At 42.4% G+C, this 15968-nt stretch overlaps 1 protein-coding gene across 3 annotated transcripts in view; it reads right to left on the bottom strand.

Moving 5' to 3' along the window:
- LOC311358633 (glutaminase kidney isoform, mitochondrial-like) overlaps nucleotides 1-15968 on the bottom strand; it is a 33983-nt gene that overhangs the window by 16341 nt on the left and 1674 nt on the right. For 2 of the 3 annotated variants that reach the window (XM_084478726.1, XM_084478728.1), the window contains exons 2-8: nucleotides 11148-11244; nucleotides 10041-10162; nucleotides 8375-8504; nucleotides 7818-7897; nucleotides 5818-5981; nucleotides 5145-5203; nucleotides 29-61 (exon numbers count right to left, since the gene is read on the bottom strand). In XM_084478726.1, coding sequence (XP_084334852.1) covers nucleotides 29-61; nucleotides 5145-5203; nucleotides 5818-5981; nucleotides 7818-7897; nucleotides 8375-8504; nucleotides 10041-10162; nucleotides 11148-11244 — 685 coding nt within the window. The remainder of the gene's footprint in view (nucleotides 1-28; nucleotides 62-5144; nucleotides 5204-5817; nucleotides 5982-7817; nucleotides 7898-8374; nucleotides 8505-10040; nucleotides 10163-11147; nucleotides 11245-15968) is intronic. The other variant, XM_084478727.1, reaches the window with a different exon arrangement.

The raw sequence follows: 15968 nt of genomic DNA, 5'->3' as shown, positions 1-15968 counted from the left end.
ACGACTGAAAACACGGTTTCATACTTACATAGTCAAATTTCTCTGCGTTGCTTGCACCTTGCTGAGGGGCAAAAAAGAGAGAAGGGAAAGTGCATCAGCAAAGTTCATCCCATGCCAGTTATATATTCATCCGAGAAAAACGGCAACAAACAGAGCAAGGTGAAAAAAGATGACAATGCTACGGCTAGTGAGTTAGAACTACAAAATTAGCATGATGCTAAGATTTTTTTCATTCATATCAAGACGGCACAAAAAGAAAAGTAAATCACAAAAAGTTTGGGTAGTATTAATCAATGCACTAACGATTGGTTTAAAAATAAATAAATACAACAGGGGTATATTTTAAAGTAAAGAGAGGGAGGTTTCAACATGTTCTTTGATCGGGTGATTAAACTAGATGATTTGGTAAATAAAAAGTTTAAAATTTTATGAAACAAGCTTTTTCCCATCCAATTAGTTCGTTTTGGGAGATTCATATCAAAAGATCAAGTTTACAGTTTTGAATAAATCAACCGTTTATAACACATGTAGCTTTTAATGCGTATGCAAGTACCATTTTATATCCATCTATAATTGCACCCATTTACATGGACCATTATCCTTTGGACCAGTGTGTTTGTGCGTTTGTGTGTCATGTTTTTGTCTGTGTGTGTGTAGGTATAAATGTGTGTGACTTGTACACATTTGTGTAATTTGTGTGTTTAAGGCATCATAGCACGTGAAATGTGCGTGACAGTGATATTGTTTAGGCAGAGAGACCTTGGGAAGGACTAGAGGAAGGAGAGAGGTGAGAGGAGATACAGGATAAGAGATCTGGCCTTCTAGCGAAGTCACATACATACTTTGTCAGTTAGGCAAAACTTAAAAGCTGGTGTCTGACCAACTGCCGTAGCTTTGCATATCACAAGTTCCTTAGGCGCTAACCTTACCACTTCAATTACTAGAGTCTAGTAAATAAAGATCACCCGCTTGATAAAAACAAAAAGAATTGGGTGGAATAATAAAAGTGTCAATTAAGTAGAAATCAGAAATGTTTTCTCTTTTTAGGGTCAGTGTTTTTTTATGCTAAATATTAATAATACTTCTTACAATTGGTAAAAAACGGATTATTTAGATTTTATTTAGCATATACCTTTTTTCCAAAGTGACATGAATTGCAATACATGTCCTTAAGCAACATCTAGGGGTCAACTGCAGAAATCTGGGATCAAACCCAGGAACTTTTGGCAGGGAGTCGAACACCCCAACAGCTTCACTATTGTGGCCACTGAGCAATTCTATCAAAGTGTACATTAAGGGTCCCAGTGTTCAAAATTGACTCAAATATTTTCCCAAATGCTGTGCTCTGATTTTAGTTGAAGGGAGACTACATCACTACATCACTACACGCATGGCCGAATTTGTAAAGGACTACAAGTCACCGTGCAAACAAAACAAATACAAAATAAGAATCATGGTTTTGTTAAAGGGTCACTACATGAGGAGTTTTCTAACGGCAGGTAGGAGGGAAAAGTGAGCGAGAAAGAAAGTGGGAGAGGAAAAGTTGGAGAGAGAGTTTGAGTAGCCAGGGATTAGGGGGGAGATAGATATGGAAAAGGAAGAAGAATTTACCAACGTCTTTTGACCTGCTGCAGCAGTCATAATATCCCACAGATCCTAAGTCTGGAAAATATGCAACAACATACAAAAAAACAGCAGCAACAACATGTAGCCTGTCAAGCACCATGTAACAACAGTTTCCGTGGCTTTCTGTTTTTCATCCACATGTTGCCAGGGCAACCAGAGGTCGACTGTAGACTTCTCACAACAAGGAGAAACAGCTACAACTCATAAAACGCAGAAAATACACTAGATTTTGTGCCAAATACAATTTTAGGTTTTAATATTAATATGAATTATGTGGAAATATAGAAGATTACACTAATGGTGATGGGTTGGATGAGAGCACAGACCACACATTAAGTACCCTGACAATATGCATTCAACAGGGCGAACCGCTATCTCTATGGCAGTGGATCGCGGTTTAGACATGCATTAAGTCAGAAAAAATCGTTGCCGACGCTCTGGCGTGAGAATACCAAGCCTAGTGTATGTGAACCTGTGTGTGTGTGTGTTAAGCGTGTGTTAAGGGAAGGATTTTAAGATGGGCAGACGTGCGATAGTCGGACCCGCCAATCTTTATGCGTGTGGGCGGGTGAAAGGTGCAAGTCTTTCTGTATACGATCACAGTCGATATGGTCCAGATTCGGGGACAGTGTTTCCATGATGGAGTGGTGTGTGCGGTGAGGCGCAAATTACATCCAATGAAAGTGGGTATTTATGACAAAGAAGGAGCCAGAGAAAATATGTACAGTATTTGTTATGGTGTCAGAACTTTGTAGGAGAATACACCCTCAGTGGTGCAGGGTTAGGACCAAACTGCATCTGCAGTCTTTCGATTATTATGCAAATACTGCATTTATGAGTCCATGCAGACAAGACTAGAAAATCTGCATACGTCAGTCGCTCTATGTACTTAAACGGTCCAGTGTGTAGTATTTGGTAGCAACTAGTGGCGATGATTGATAACATTACGGTTTGCAGTTGTACTGCAAGAGTTTTGTTTTCAATACAAACCTTCTCCAAAAGAGTATTAGCCTACTTTTACTTATTGTAAAACAGGGAACAGGGAAACTACCTCAAAATTGAATATCTCCAAAACATGGATGTATTAAAGAATGCACACCCACACATCATAACCACCATCATTTAATCATCTAAATACACAGGATATAAATAATAAATATATATATATATAATATACTGGTCGTCATAGCGCGTTCCCTCTAGTCTTTTGTCCGTTCTGGGCTACTGTTGAAACATGGTTGGGCAACATGGTGGCCTCTGTGGAAGAGGTGCCGCTCCTAACGTTGATATAAAAGGCTCATTTTACGGAAACAAAAAGGTTTGTATTTTTCATTGGATTATACATTAATTAAAACATACTTATGAATATTGTATTCAATTTCTGCCAAGTCCGTTCCGCTAGATGCCACTAAATACTACACCTTTAAGCGAATGGTTACGTTTATGTGTTTGAATGCAATGGTATTTTATACGTGCATCTGCTATCTAAAAGATACATTTGTTACAACTATGTTAGATTAGGGTTCGGATGAGAATTAACTAAATATTCAGTTGCATGACGTCGTCCTGAATGTTTATCATGCATTTGAGATAAATTTCAAATCCAACCAGAAATCGGTTGCTAGATCAACCAAGTTAAATTGTTTTGCACACAGCTTCAGTTTATTAAGTGTCGTGTTTTCGATGGATTCTGTGCACTCTATGGTATTTTATTTTTAATAAATATTATTAATTATTAGATTGAGTCATTCTGGTCTCAACCGAAACATGTTTTGCTCCATTTGTAGACCCAGTTGTAGGTTATGCAGCATGTGTGTGTGTAGGGGGTAACTATTTGACAGGAATAACAGGATTCCAGCAATTATTTGAAGACATTCACACCATATTGAGCAAATAAAAACCTAAATGAAACAAACAAACAAAAAAGATCGAACAAAACTGTTGCACGGCGATGCAATGCACAAGATGCACATGTGATACATGTCCTATATCTATATGTAGATATCAAAAATAGAAGTCTGACAACATGTGGACAATCGCCAAACGTACGTGTCAAAGTCCCTGACTGTCATCCTCACAGATGATCTGCAGCCACTGGGGAGCACAGATCACCATCATGTCCAGATGCACCGGCCACAAACCCCAACATGCCTCATCGTGCATGCACTATGACAGCCCATCATTTTCTCCCTCTACAAGCTGTTCGTTATGCTTTTTCTAAAATGAATGATGGTTTGAAAATGACACGTTGTATAAAAACAAGGATGAAGATGGCGGCAGCTGAACATGGTTGGGATTACGGGACAGTTTACGGAAGAGTTCGGATGAGATTAAAAACGCCCACAATCAAATTTAATCTCCAGCCCTGGAACTCACTTTTGATCAGTCTGAGTTTCTAATTCGTTAAAGTGATTAGAAAACACAGAAGTGGATGTCATTATGTGAAGGTTAAAGAGCAACGATGGAATCTACGTTGGGATCTTTACTGGGCCTTACATTTAGAATTCATAGCTTTAAGCATTATAGACATGTTACGACGATTATTCATACATCAATACATAAAAAAAAGACTAGGGCCAGTCAGTTCTAGTGAATGCACTGTGAAAAGTTATCGAGAAAGCAGGTAGTTTGGCGACAGCGACCTCCAACGACAGAGCTGCTAGACGGGACCTTTCCTTTTAGACCGTTGTTCCTGCGCTGGCTAGTCGTGTATGGCGGCTGAGCTCTGCCTCACCGCAGGTAGATGCAGTCTTCATCTACCTGTTTGTACCGGCTGGTTATTTTCAGCAGGGAACAGTGAGTGAGCACCTCACAGCGTAGGCCACCGGGGCTAAATCCCTTGCAGGAAGCATTAGCCTAGGTTTTTTTTCTTTTTAATCCCCTCTGTGCCACCATCATGGCATCTCGCTGGGGTCAATGTCCTGAAGAGCCCGGGACCCAGGGTCACGGATCACTGACCACCATGGGCGTGGGAAGGACTTGTATGGTGGAATCAAGCATATAATAGAGATAATTGTAAACGCTAGTACACTAAAACGCTGCGGACTAGTAGTCGTCGCTGTCATTGCCTTTCCTCGATGGTCGATTTATTGATTGATTGTCCCTGCATAATTCCCTCTGAATGGCCTTTGTGTGTGAAGGGAGCAGTATAAATACTAGCCCTACCTACTTGGCCAAAGATCTTTGTGGCAGTAGTTTGTTTACTTATGATAAATAAGCACACCTGGGCGTCCGTGATGACAATGAGTATCTGAGGTACTGCAAAATGAAACCATTGCCATGATTGGTTGGAATGGTTCATTTTGTTGTTGTTGTTGACACAAAACTAGGTTAAATAAAAAGGCATTGTGAAACAGTCATATTAATATCGATGCTGGCCTGGAGGTGAACTTGTCGACTAAGACGCTGGTTGATGTAAACCCGGCAGGCGCGGGGGGGGGGGGGGGGGGGGGGTAAACGACACACATGGTAAACATTTAAATACACGGGAAGGAGAAGAGTACATAGGTTGTGTTTACCTTTATCAGGGAAGTGCAAACAATGGCGCCGGCGTTCACCATTGGGTTGTGGGGCTTATCTGGAGAATAGAAATGGTTTCGTGAACAATGGAAGTACAATTGGAGTCATCTAATAAAATATTTTATTCGAGGCAACGGCGACTACAGATATACGTTATTACAGAGCAGGATGGGATTTAGGACATCTAGCTCAAGGACACCTGCAGGTGGAGGGACTCAAACCTAGTGCCTTTTGGCTGAGAGTTGAACACTCTTGTAATTAGTAATTACAACCTGTAATTAGTCGTTATTAAAGACACTACAAAGGATAACGGATTTAACCTCTGAGATCTGTCCCGCAAATCTCGTAGTATAACATCACATTAGAGCAACCAGTAATGGGACCGGACCACATCTATAAAGTTGGAAATCAATCTTAAATATGTCACCATGTATGTGACAAGTAAACATGAACTTCTCGGAAAGACAGGGGGGAGCGAGGGAGAGAGCGAGAGTGCCAGATTTGAATTCCTCTGTGGGGCCCGCGGGTCGGTGAGGCAATCCATCACAAGACGTACATCACAAACACAAACACATAAACCAGCGACACCACACAAGTAGGGCAATCGCGTCGTTTGAATTTTGCCAACCCTTTGCAGCGAACACCGTAGTGTTTACTGCACCGTCAGCTCACCTTCCTCGTCCAGGAAGAGCTTGTTGAAGCGCAGCCCGCTGGGCTCCTTCCCGATGAAGCTGTGCACGTAGTCCGTGCCGTGGTCATGCACGGCGATGGCGTACTTCAGGGGCTTGACGCACGACTGCAGACAGAAGGGGACCTTGGTGTCGCCTACTGTGTGCCTGGTGATGGGTGGGGGGGGGGGGAGAGAGAGAGAGAGAGAGAGAGCAGAGGAGATATGGATGTCATCGTATACACAGACCACAAGGCTCTGTCTGTCTGATTATATTGTATTCATTTGGTTAAGGTTAAGGTTAAGGTTAGGGAGTGCAGAGGCATCTCATTAAGCAGCAGGTAGGGGCTAGACAGAACAGATACAGGTCATTAAGGAACTGGTGTGGGTTAGACAGTACTAACACATGTCACGAAGGAGCAGGTAGGGGTGAGACCGTATAGATACATGTCACTAAGGAGTTAGTATAGGTCAGAGATAAACATGTCATTAAGAGGCTGGTAGGGGTTAGACAGTACAGATACATGTCAGTAAGGAGTAAGTATGGGTAAGAGAGTATAAACATGTCATTAAGAGGCTGGTAGGGGTTAGACAGTACAGAAACATGTCATTAAGGAGTAAGTATGGGTAAGAGAGTATAAACATGTCATTAAGAGGCTGGTAGGGGTTAGACAGTACAGAAACATGTCACGAAGGAGCAGGTTGGGGTGAGACAGTACAGACATGTCATTAAGGAGCAGGCAGGGGTTATGCTCACGAACACGGTACCCTTAATCTGGGATAGATATACTGACCTAACACACTGACCACAGATCTAACACAGTTAAAATCACCCCGGGTTTACTGGAAGCCAGTGTTCTCGCTACAATCACGCGTTTGCGCTCTGGCTTGTTTGTTTTTACAGAGGAAGTCGTAAAGATTGGACTAGGACACAGAGTGATGCTTGATGACCACAGTCATAACGAAAGTCATAACGAAATGGTTTCAGTCATAACAAAACCAAATCCAAATCCAATCCGGTGGCGCAATCGCAAACTCCTGACCCAGATATGCCACCGCCGCATGAGATAAGGTTTACACGTGTTTGTTTGAAGCCAAGAAATAATCTAAACAAATAACCCTTGACATGTTGTGTTTGCTATTAAGGTATTAAGCAGACGCCTATGCAAAGAATCTGAGCAAGGGCTGGGCGATACGGCTGAAAACTGTATCACGATATAAGTGTTTCATATCGGTCGATATCGAAAAAAAAAAAGTAAAGGACTAGGAGAAAAATATAAACGTAAACTGTTCTTAACCTTCCCCTGATTGTAGGCAGACAGGGAAAAGGAATGTCGACAATGTCAACACAACCATGGAAAACTCAAATAAATATAAACATAAGTCTGAATGAAAATGAACATCACAATGAAAACTTAACAATTATGAATTATAAAGTGCTCAAAAACAAGTGCTACAAAAAGTGTTCTAAAAACATTTGCATTTGTGTTAAATGTAAACATAAGAGATGAGATCATGAGATCACTATTGCATTACTTGGTAGGTGGATTAAAGCTTATCTTCAACGGATGTCATTGTTGTTGGGACATGGAGATATGTCCAGTACTGTCATGAACCATCATCCATGTTGTAAAGATCGCTAGTTAGCATGTTCACTAACTAGAGATTAGCGCCTGTCCGACTGACCGCCCACCCCCCCCCCCCCCCCCCCCCCCCCTCGAAACCTTCTATCGAACGCATTTTCTATTGATATTGATTACGTGTCTATCGCAATACATATCGTTATCGTTTTATCGCCCAGCCCTAATCTGAGCATGACGAGGCGAGGCATCCGAGCTCAACAATGCCTACAGACAGACTAGGCCAACATAGGGGTTTGAACCCAGAGGCTTTCAGCTGGGCCCCTAACCACAGAACCCATCCTGCCTCCCAATATATGTAGGTTATGACAAATTCACCCTTATGGACAGCGCTCAAATAAAGAGAGAGAAGGGCGACCTCCTACCTCTGTCCGTCCACTGTGCACAGAGACACGGCCCAAAGGTCAGGGCTGAATTTAGCGAGCTGGGGAATGTAGTCCGCAACCTGGGAGGGAGGAATGACAGAAAGGTTACGACATACAAGACGCAGAGCATGTAAAAGCGTTGGAAGCTCGCGTTAGAATAAGGAGGGGAATCAAATCATAAACGCGTACATTTACGAGTGCAAAAGAATAACGATTTATACACCAAATGACAGAAATGGACCTCGACAACAATAAACAATAGATGAAAAAGGAAACGAGCGAGAGAGAGAGATTTGTATTTTCGTGAAGGGCCCTAAGGGTTAGTCAGCGTTAATCACAAGGCGCGTCACACCCCCATCATACAGAGAGATCAACTACAGCCTCACTTTTTGGGACACTTTTGTCCCATAATACAAAAATCAAGCGACTGTGATTTTAATTTGCCAAACCTTAAAACATTAAAAAACGATATATACGAAGCTAATGACAATGTCAACAACCATGTGTTTGTGTTGATTCAGGAAAAGGGGTCAAAAAGGAGGTCAAAACCTACGAACCTGTCCTTCGTCCAGCTTCTTGGCGCTCTCGTACAGCTCGTCGATATGGGAGGCAAACGTCGGGAAGTCTGGGATGACAAACTTCTTGCGGAAGGCCTGGGTGAGCAGCACGATGTTGCTCTGCACACACCTGGCCGGAAGAGGAGGAAGAGGAGAAGAGAGGGTGTTAGGAGGGAAGAAAGAGGAGGAGAAGAGAGGGAAGAAAGAGGAGGAGAAGAGAGGGTGTTAGGAGGGGTTCAGGATGACTGGGAGCACTCAAAGAAATGTACCATCGGCAGAGAGACATGCATGCATGTTAAGGAATAGATCAGCTTTAGCCTCATCCCTGTAACGATTCATCCATAAAGTCACATTAAAAGAATTAAGAAACTATTAAAATATCATAATAATAATGCCCTCACTGGGTGTCAAATAGTTTCCCAGGTTACTTGGACAAACCAACATGATTGTTTTGGCAGCGGCGCCAGCACAGAATTCTTGATCTTATGCCAGGGCTTCAGCTTTCCCAGATTTACAAGCAAAAAACGAAACCCAAGCACGTTGATGTGTGCAATCCATCCAAAATATTTTGTTGACCATGTTGGTCAACTCCAAAACGTATCAACTGAAGGAAGTCAACCCTTCCAGTAGGAACAAAGGGAGTGGTGAATGCTGGGAAACTTTAAATTACATTTGTTTTGTTTCACTCAGTCCAACCTTGTGCAGGTTCATATGCAATTCGGCTGGTACATCAGAATGCATCATGGGATTTTTGGTTGCCGATATGCTGCCATTCTCTAACATTACAACTCTCTCAAGGAGAGAGTTGTAATATGAAATTCTACATGAACATAAATATACCATAATCTAGGCTTATGAAAACATTGATTTGCCATTGACTCCCTTGAGAAACGTTGAGGCAGTTTCAAACACGATGTCTCCCCATAATGATTACTAGACAATGACCAAAACGCCATTACAATCAATACACATTCCAAAGCTCCTATACTTCCGAAATGGATGTGGTCATTGTGATTGATTTGATGTCACAATGTGCAAGCCCTATACATCTTGACCTAACGTGGCCTTGGGAACACCAGCAAGCTGAAACAAACATCAATAATCAGCTTGCGAAGTCACTCTCTGGATTGTGTGCGGTGGATGGCTGGTTTAAGCTGCCTAAACTGGCCAAGACCGGCTGATTGCGCTGGGGCTGCGCAAGGTTGCCTGTGGTGAATTGGGCAACAATGCACAATGGATAAAACTAGCCATAAACTCACCAACTTGGTGGAGAGCTCTGACATGGTATCCAGGTAATGCCTGCTCTGCCAGTACCTCGTTGCAACTCGCTAATAAACTAGGTGTTTATTGCTAAGACATAGCTACAGCTATGGTCGTCGTAGGAGCCCAGCAAAGGGGGGGGGGGGGGGGGGGGGGGGAGGACAGGGGGGGTAGCTGGTTCAAAAATAGGAAGTAAACACATTCTGAGAATGATCATGTGACATCCTCATGAAGAATAGGAACTCCCTTGTACACGCGCCCACACCGAGATAAAACAATGTTTGCTAAAACAGTTTTCATTTTGTGCAACGTCCCATACACACACAACATACGCAAGACTAAGCAAGAAAAAAAGCTTGCTTGAGGAAAAGGAGGGCAAGGAGCAGGAGGAGAACCGGTTCCCTACTTCTTGAAGAGGTGTCTGTCGAGCATGACGCCGTCTGAGGTGTTCTTCAGCGTCTCCTTCAGCGTGGCCATGCATTCCTTCAGCCGCGGGTCTCCCGTGCGCAGCCCCGTGGTCTTCAGGGCCTGGAGGTAAGCAGGCAGTGAAGAGCAGTTAGTTAACAATGCAGTAGCTCAAGGACTCAAGTCATTCAGATAAGGGGATCGGGGACTACCTAAGAGCAGTGGTAACGGCTTGCTGTGACTGTTTACTCCCAGGCAGTCCACTTCAGAAGGAAAAGCCCAACCTAAATGATCTGGTTCATCTTCTTTTTTTTTTTTTTTGGTTGCCTAAAAGAGATCGGCACTGGGCTCCTCACATGTCGGCTTTTCACATCGTCTTGTGTTTTCGGCAATTAATCAGTAGGCCTTGAGGCCTAACGCCTGATAATATTAAAATGTGGTTGTTCTTTTGAGAAGTAATATTCATTTCAGTCATTTTTGCCCAATTCTGACAGCCCTGATAGACATAAATCATCTAATGCGCAAAAAACAATATTGGCATAATTGCACAGCAGTTAAAAGCCTAAAAGAACATTGTACTATTTTAACAATTTCATTGAGGTTTCACACCAGCATTGGGCAGCACATGCAAGTATTTGGGTTGCAAAGATGCGTAATAAGATATGCTTAATAAGATAGGCTTATACTACGAAGCGGCTCATGTGTGGCGTTTTGAAAGATGGGTAACCTTATTTACCGCTTCAGCTTTATTTTTGAAAAATATGGTATGACATAGCAGGTTATAACCTGGACAAATCTGTATTCATAATCAATCTGTAGTGAGTTCAATAATAGTAAAGTAAGATAATTCACATCCTATAACTGATATATTCTAGAAAAAAAATAAATGTTGACAAGCATGCAAGGTTTAACCACTCCAGTCAAGCCACCAGCCTGCCGTGCAACGCTAGTTCCCGTTACACAGTTGGACCCTAACCCTAACCGCCAGTTAGGGTGTACAGAACATTGATATTCTAAAAGTCTCTTGCCTACTAACTGGAAGTGGCTTACAATAAATTACATATATTGCCGTTTAATGGTATCCTCATAGATTTACTCCCCGACTTACTGCGATGAACTTGTGTGCTGGGATCTTCTCCTGACCTTCTGCGATGGTGTAGAAGAGCAAATCCTCCAGACTAGGAAGAATGCCTGCATTTCTTCTCCTAGCAGATCCAATGCGCACACACACACACACACACACACACACACACACACACACACACACACACACACACACACACACACACACACACACACACACACACACACACACACACACACATTAGTAACAAGTCTATGTTGACAAGATTTCATATCCTTCAATGTAAATTGGTTTATTTAATTCAATAGAAGATTATGCTTAGGCAAGATTAGCCATCACCACCATTCAGAAGATGCTGTATCACTCAGTGACTCAGTGGTCATTTCTGTCAAGCACGTTCTAAGCATTGGTTCTCCAATGGGGATAACCCCACTTAGAAGGATTCCAGGGGGTACTTGGATAATGTAAATATTGTATTAAGTCGATCTCAACCTTTGAATTGTAACACTAAGGTTCTGTAAATCTTTCCAATGCATGACAAAAATAATAAGCAAAGCCAACGTTGTTCACTTAACCCTAAGAATATAGACCACTCCTTTAATGTTCATGTACACAAAACTATATGCACATACATTTTATATTTATGTTAAAAAAAATTCCCCTTCCAGAAATGTTTTGTGCAGGTGAAAGGAGCACTCTGCAGAAAAAGATTCCTTGGAAAGGGAACATTAGTAAAAGTAGTGTGCCAGTGTTGATGTTCTATGTGTACACAAGAACAAATAAAGACCATATCTGGCTTGTTGATGCAGCCTTATCTAGCGGGAAAGCCACTTGTGTGGCCAATAAAGATTGCATGTGTGTGAGTTTGAACAGCAAGTTGTTCAAATACTATATTTAAGATTTTTTTTAATCAATTTTATTTTAACACCATGTGTAAGTATAAATATACTGTAAACACATTGTTTTAATAAGTTAATCATGATAGCATCAAAATAATACTAATCCTTTCAAACTATTTAGGCTTCTAACTGTTTCGTCAGATACTTCTTCAGATTCTGACAGCCACTAGCCGGTGAAAGGTGAACGTTTGGTATTTAGCCTGAAGGTTGAGAAAACCCACTGAACTGACAACCCCACAGGAGACTATCTATGCTATGACCTTTGTGTATAGATCTGCAATAGCAGGTTAAGAAAACACCCTTCTCCCTTGTCTTTGGACTTCCAAACCACCCTTCCACACCCACACACAAACACATGTTTCCAAGAATAAATACATTAAACATAACTAAAAAGTATGGGGTCAGGTAAAGGAAACAAGGGATAATCAAAAAAGAAATACAAATAAGAAGTGTCAAAAAGAAAGACAGCAATGATGAGGCAAGTCATACTTACAAACATGTATAGCAGGTAGGGTGAGAGAAAGGAACAGGCCCCGGCAAAGGAAAACACAACAAGCATAATTAGACATGGTTGTGACGAACACTCAACAACACGAATGACAGCAAACACAAACGTAGCCAGCCGTAGTTCAATAGCACAATGGCTTAAAGGGGTAGCTCAGGATTTTGGACATTGGGTCTCATTTCCAAGTGAGCCAGTGTGTTATTTATCATTGGAGACCATTTTCAACACTTTTCAATCAGTCCTTCGGATGCAACTAGAAGGATGGTCTCCAATGATAAATAACACACTGGCTCACTTGGAAATGAGACCCGATGTCCAAAATCCTGAACTACCCCTTTAAGAGAATTATGGGGTCTATATACCCACACTCAGGACTGGACTACCCTTGAAGTCCCAAAAATTAATATTAATAATAATTAATTAATAATTAAAATTATGCACCAAAAGGTTAAAATGCAATACAGGAAGGGGTACGGATGGACACCAAGTTGGTGCCACTGGGATATTTTTGAAGCCTTTAAAATCTACATTTTATCAGAGGACTGTAGAGGCCTTGCTTGCTTTTTGTTATAATGCACTTGAGGTTTTATCTTTTTTTAGGATATTTTTCTTGACGCATCTTATTTGCTTTTGTATGTACAACTTGTATGTACACAGGGCCCTATTGAGGATGAGACCTTGACCTCAATGGGTTCCCGCTCTGCACTTCCATGAGGGGCGTGTTCTGATAACGTGTTGCATTGAACTCGAAAATAAAGCAATCCCAATACTATGTACCATTCAGTCTTATCACTATGATAACACAACGTACACATGCACACACGTTTCCTCAGTGGAGCTAAAGGATTTAGAACCATACAAAAAGCAGGAGTGAAAGGAGCAAAATAGTTGTCTCTCTGTCCCTCTGGTGTTTTCATTGGTGCCTCTCAAAACATAAAAAAAACCCAATTAAATAAGCAAGTGCTGCTGCTACTACTATAAAATATATTTTAAAAAGATGCTTCGGTTATAACTTATCTCTCACACTACCACCCTGAGGACCAGACCACGGCCCCTGAAGCTCAGATCGTAGCTCCAGCACGTGGCTCGTGGTATTGAAATGTTCATCAAGTCACTTCCATTCACACGATAATGAGAAGGTACCGGTTATTTGACGGCACAAAATATTCAGTGCGTCAACATGAATGACAACGCTTGGGAACCCCCCCCCCCCCCCCCCGGCGTAGCGGGGACAGTCCGTCAGTCCCCTCCTCTCGCGCCGACTCACACGCACCGACGGGTGTCACATCGATGTGTCCAGCGAGTCAGATCGCGCCGGGTCGTGGCCTGAATTCCTGGAATGCCTTTTGCCGCCCAAAGCACCGGCTAGCCCTGCATGTCCTGGGGGGGCGGCGGGATTACTAAAGCCAACATGCCAGCGGGTTCACACGCCACTGAAGACACAGCTACAGAGCTGGCTGGAGAACAAGCACCTCACACACACACACACACACACACACCACTGATCTAAAGGCCCCATCATCATCATCATCATTAGTGATCTGAACTGTGAATATAGATACAGGCCATTAGAGAGAGGTAGGTGGTTAGCACATTGGCACATTGCTCTAGGATGGGTACAGGTAGGCTCTGGGACATCAGGGATGGACCAAGTACCTTCTGGCCAGGCCGTCAAACACCCCAGCCACTACACTATGCTGCCTTGTACTGCGTCAGGAAATGAGACACCCGAAGAAGCTATCTTGGCATGTTTGGGCCTCCCTGGTATGCAATCCTTCATTCATGTTCCCACACATAGCAAAAGTCTGTTCAAAGTCTCTGCTATGTTCCTGATTATATCTGAAAGGTTAGAGAGAAAACAACGGAAAGAGAGGCCCAACTGCTTTTTAGGATTTACCATGTAATGAAGGAGCAGATAGGGGTTAGGGCATCTTGCTCAAGGAGGCCTACAGGTACGCTGTGGACAGTGGGGGAAGCAAACTCTGTAGTTGTCAGGGTTGAACAGGCTAACCCAGTGTTCCCCAACATGTGGGTCGGGATCCCACTTGGAGTTGCCAGTTAGGCATTTGGGGTAGTGGGAAATTGCAGACTTATAGAACATTTGATCACACATTTTTTGACAAAAATCTAATATTTTAAAATGGTCTCACAAAGGTCTGACCGTGACTACAATTGCTTAGCGTTTAGTGATGCACACATGTTAACTGGGAAATAAATGTGAAAACGAGAGGTTTACGAAAATTGTAGACCTATTTTTGAAAGAAAACCCACAGCTCTCGTGATATAGCTCTCCTGTTTCTGAACGAGGTCCCCTGAGGAAGTAATAACCACACATCATGGTCTGATCTGCGCTTTCAAGTGTAGAACACACGTCTGTGTTGAAACCCTCTCCCATTCCCTAAGAGCTTTTTCCAGAGGAAAAACACTTCACACAGCTAGGGACACACCGAGTGAGAGCAAACAGTGCCCGCTCATAACCAAACTCAAAATATTTACTGAAAGGCACGCATCATACTGTTGAACACCATTACAACAACCTGTTCAATTTTAAGTGTACAGAGAGACATTTTAGCTGTCTCATGCAAGCCAGGTTGTTTTGTTAGCCCAGGGCATACGTTGAGGGAAATTTAATTGAGACTAGTTGGTCTTTGGGTGACAGTTAGCAACCAATCCCAGCATATATTTATATATATACTGTAATATATAATTGCTTAAATAGATGCATTAGATAGATAGCTTAAATAGATTGCATTTTAACCAGAAGTTTGAATTGAATTCCACGCGTCAACCATGTGCTGTGGCGCCAGTGATGATGCAGGCACTTCCTGCTTTGAAACGTGGTCCTTGGAGAGGACTGATGGAGGCACTTAGTGCAGTGCCTTTAAAGAATAGCTAGGACCAATTCAGGTGCTTTAAAACCAATACAAAATAGACAACTGCCACTGTCTCCCCCTTCTCCTAAAGGAATTGCTGTAAGCTATCGCACCCAACCGAGCCTTTGCCCGATTGGTGCCAGGAACTCATTCTCCACTTCCTGTTTGGGATGCTATGTATTGGCTGGTCTTTTAGCAGTCGAGTGCTGACCTACATTCAACCGTTAGCATTAGAGTAACAAGCTAGGGCGCGCACGCCTTCTTTCTTATTGGAATAATGCCCTGATTGTTAGATTATTAACTATTGAGGTATTCACTGTATACAGTTCATTAAGCAGCAGGTGGAGGTTAGGACAGGGCACTGATCAATGATGCCTACAGGTAGACTGCAAACAATGGGGTTCAAACCCAGAACCTTTCAGTTGGGAGTCGAAAACCGCATCCACTACGCTCTCTCGCCTATCCTATATCCATTCCTGTTGGTTTGGAATACGACTTATATGACAAATAATGTATGCATGGTCATACTTTTGCTTTTCATCCCGTTAGCTTTAAGCTGGAATTTATC

The sequence above is a fragment of the Micromesistius poutassou genome (assembly GCF_964030765.1).
Source record: "Micromesistius poutassou genome assembly, chromosome: 14".
Lineage (NCBI taxonomy): Eukaryota > Metazoa > Chordata > Actinopteri > Gadiformes > Gadidae > Micromesistius > Micromesistius poutassou.
The sequence above is the reverse complement of the archived record's forward strand: the minus strand, read 5'-3'. Positions and strand labels throughout refer to the sequence as shown.